The sequence below is a fragment of the Volvox carteri genome (assembly GCF_000143455.1).
Source record: "Volvox carteri f. nagariensis unplaced genomic scaffold VOLCAscaffold_96, whole genome shotgun sequence".
In the NCBI taxonomy this organism is placed as follows: Eukaryota; Viridiplantae; Chlorophyta; class Chlorophyceae; order Chlamydomonadales; family Volvocaceae; genus Volvox; species Volvox carteri.
Window position 1 is genome coordinate 198115 of NW_003307639.1, and position 2510 is coordinate 200624.

The window sequence follows — 2510 nt, forward strand, 5'->3', positions numbered from 1 at the left end:
GTCACCCCCCTTACGGAGGACAAACCGACAATACTCAAGGCCAGCACCGCTTCAGGCACCGAAACAAGTGCCATTACCGCCGTTGTCGATGACACTTCTGCGGGCTTGTCCAAGGCTTTTGATGGATTAGACAGGGTTCCCACTGAAGCTTACGGGGATCAGAAAAATGTTGCCTCCGCTGTTGTGGCCGGTGTCGCAGCTGAGGCGAGGTCATTGCTCGGCATATTCTCTCACCCTCATACTACGTCTGTCAAGGCCTGGCCTGCTCGCCTGGATGGCACCATCTGCTTTCCAGAGCTTGACGACCCGGACTTCACCTTGCCGGGGCTGGGTGATAAGGCTCCGATAGCCACTACCCTGGGCCTAGGCTGTCTGCACGGCTTGCAGCACCAGGGCTTGCTGAACAGGGTCCGCTACCTCAGCATGATCTCCGGTAAGTTGCAGTTGCTGGCTAATGTTCCTGCTCCATACAGGGACTCAGCATCACACACATGCACATTGTATCCCTGCTCATCTCATGTAACAGTGTGCGTGTTGAATGCAGTCGGCCAAGTGGCTGGTTTGACTAGCTAGATAGCTGGCTGTCTACCTACTTGACTAAGTAGGCCTGGTAGGCGATCAACATAGGCACATGCACAGTTCTTGTTTCAAATATATATCATCCAGGCCGGGGTTCACCTGGAAGCGAGGGTACGTGTGGGACAGGTGAAGAGATGACGTAATGCTTGCTTGTTGGCCTGGAAGGAGATGTATGTGTATACATGTGTGTGTGTGTCTGTTGCATCTCGGTTGCATTACTCAGAGAGGTGTAACGAGCCCACCAAACAAGCCAGGTAGGGGCATGCCATTCACGGCGAGACGCCACATGGTCTCCTTGTTCTCATTCTCCCAGCGCACCCCATGCCATAACGTGCCAGGGTTGCCTGAAAGCGACTAACCTCGAGCAGCAGGGTAGTCACGCCTACCTCCCGTTTGGCCCACCGGTCTCAATCCACAATCGTACAACCACTGATTAACTGAATCCCCACTAAGACTCCGAACCAGATTTGATGGGACATGGTTGGCGTGCCCCGGAAGGCCACAGGCCACCCATACATGTCAGTAACAGGGGGCGGTGTTGGCTAGGCTAAATGGGTCTAAATGGGTCGGAATGAAGGTGTCGCGTTGTAGCCCATCCTCGGACATTATGGACGGACATCACCCGCACCACGGACGTCACCGGCACCACGGACGTCACCCGCACTACGGACGTCACTGGCACTCGTTGTGGGCAGCACAGCACCACCAGCACCGTCAGTCAGCACCACCAGCAGCCGCTGCTGGATGCCGCCTCCACCACAACTGGGCACCGCCACTCCTGAGCCCAACCTGCCACTCCGCTGCACGCACTCTCAGTTGAACCTACCCACCCACACAACCAGCCAGGCGACCAGAGTATGCCGCGGTCAGGTCAACAGACACACACAGCAGCCCTGCCTCCCATCCTGGCGACAGGCTAGCTTGCTCTGGCCACCCATCACCACACCGGGTACATTGTCAGCTGGACACTGTATGCTCAGGTGGCTGCTCCTGCAGCCCCCAAGGTCGCCGACAGGTCTGACAGGATGCTGCATATGACTGCACTGGGCACCAGGATGGCTTTGTTTGTACGAGTGTCAGACCCGACCACCATGGCCACAAGCTTGCCGGTGTCGACCGAGAAGCAGCCGCCACCTGAATCACCGGCACCCGCAACAATATCACCGCGGATGTGGCTGTGCGCATCCAGCTCGGTCGCCGCCACCATGCCGTGGCTGATGGATGTGGCGTCCGCTTGTGCCTGCGTGGACTGGCCGTGGACGTAGTACTTGTCGCCAGCCGAGACACCACAGTCCAGCACCGGGGGCACCAGCTTGCGCTGCACCTGAAGGTCAATACCAGTGAAGTAACATCACAGGCGGTTGACTATGTTGCGAATTGTGAGTGCTTTAATGCTCCAGCTTGAGCTTGCATGGACCTTGACTTGTGGGAATCTAGGCAAGGAAAGGGCTTGGGGAGGAAAGGTGCAAGGGTGCTACATGTGCAGAAGTAAGCTCAATTGCCGCTACTGTAGGCTTAACCGACCCGCACACTGGCACACCTCGAGGATGGCAACGTCTTGGATGGGATTGATGCGCACCACCGTTGAGTCCACCAACACCCTGCGGTCCGCGTCGGGGCAGTGCACGGCAATCTGCGAGCAGAGCATTGTTGCATGAAGCTTACAAGCATTGTGCAAGGCGAGGTGGTAAGAGGGCCAGAGCCATGCACAGCACAAGAGGCATGCCTGCCTGCATGATTGGTCACGCTAAGAACAGCAGCACTCCGCGGCAGCAGTGCTATAATATGAATGCCGGGGTGTTGCTATGTTGATACACATGCGCAGTTGCACCAGCAACAGCCCAAGTCAAATACCATTCATAAGGCAGCAGCTCAAGTCAGACTCCATTCACGAAAATCGGCAAACTGCCTCATGTGGAGCTCCTACTCTT

At 56.7% G+C, this 2510-nt stretch overlaps 2 protein-coding genes across 2 annotated transcripts in view; one reads left to right on the forward strand and one right to left on the reverse strand.

Moving 5' to 3' along the window:
- VOLCADRAFT_99819 (uncharacterized protein) overlaps positions 1-573 on the forward strand; it is a gene marked incomplete at both ends in the record, with an annotated part of 30227 nt that extends 29654 nt beyond the window's left edge. The window contains 2 exons of the mRNA XM_002958487.1: positions 135-433; positions 527-573. Of these exons, the coding sequence (XP_002958533.1) occupies positions 135-433; positions 527-573 (346 nt within the window). The remainder of the gene's footprint in view (positions 1-134; positions 434-526) is intronic.
- A 171-nt stretch (positions 574-744) lies between these two features.
- VOLCADRAFT_108174 (uncharacterized protein) lies at positions 745-2315 on the reverse strand (the record flags this gene model as incomplete). The annotated part of the gene is made up of 4 exons (XM_002958505.1): positions 745-1189; positions 1293-1903; positions 2120-2180; positions 2245-2315. 3 exons carry the CDS (start codon positions 2313-2315, stop codon positions 1556-1558), a joined length of 480 nt encoding a protein of 159 aa, XP_002958551.1. The 3' UTR covers positions 745-1189; positions 1293-1555.
- Between the last annotated feature and the right edge of the window lie 195 nt (positions 2316-2510).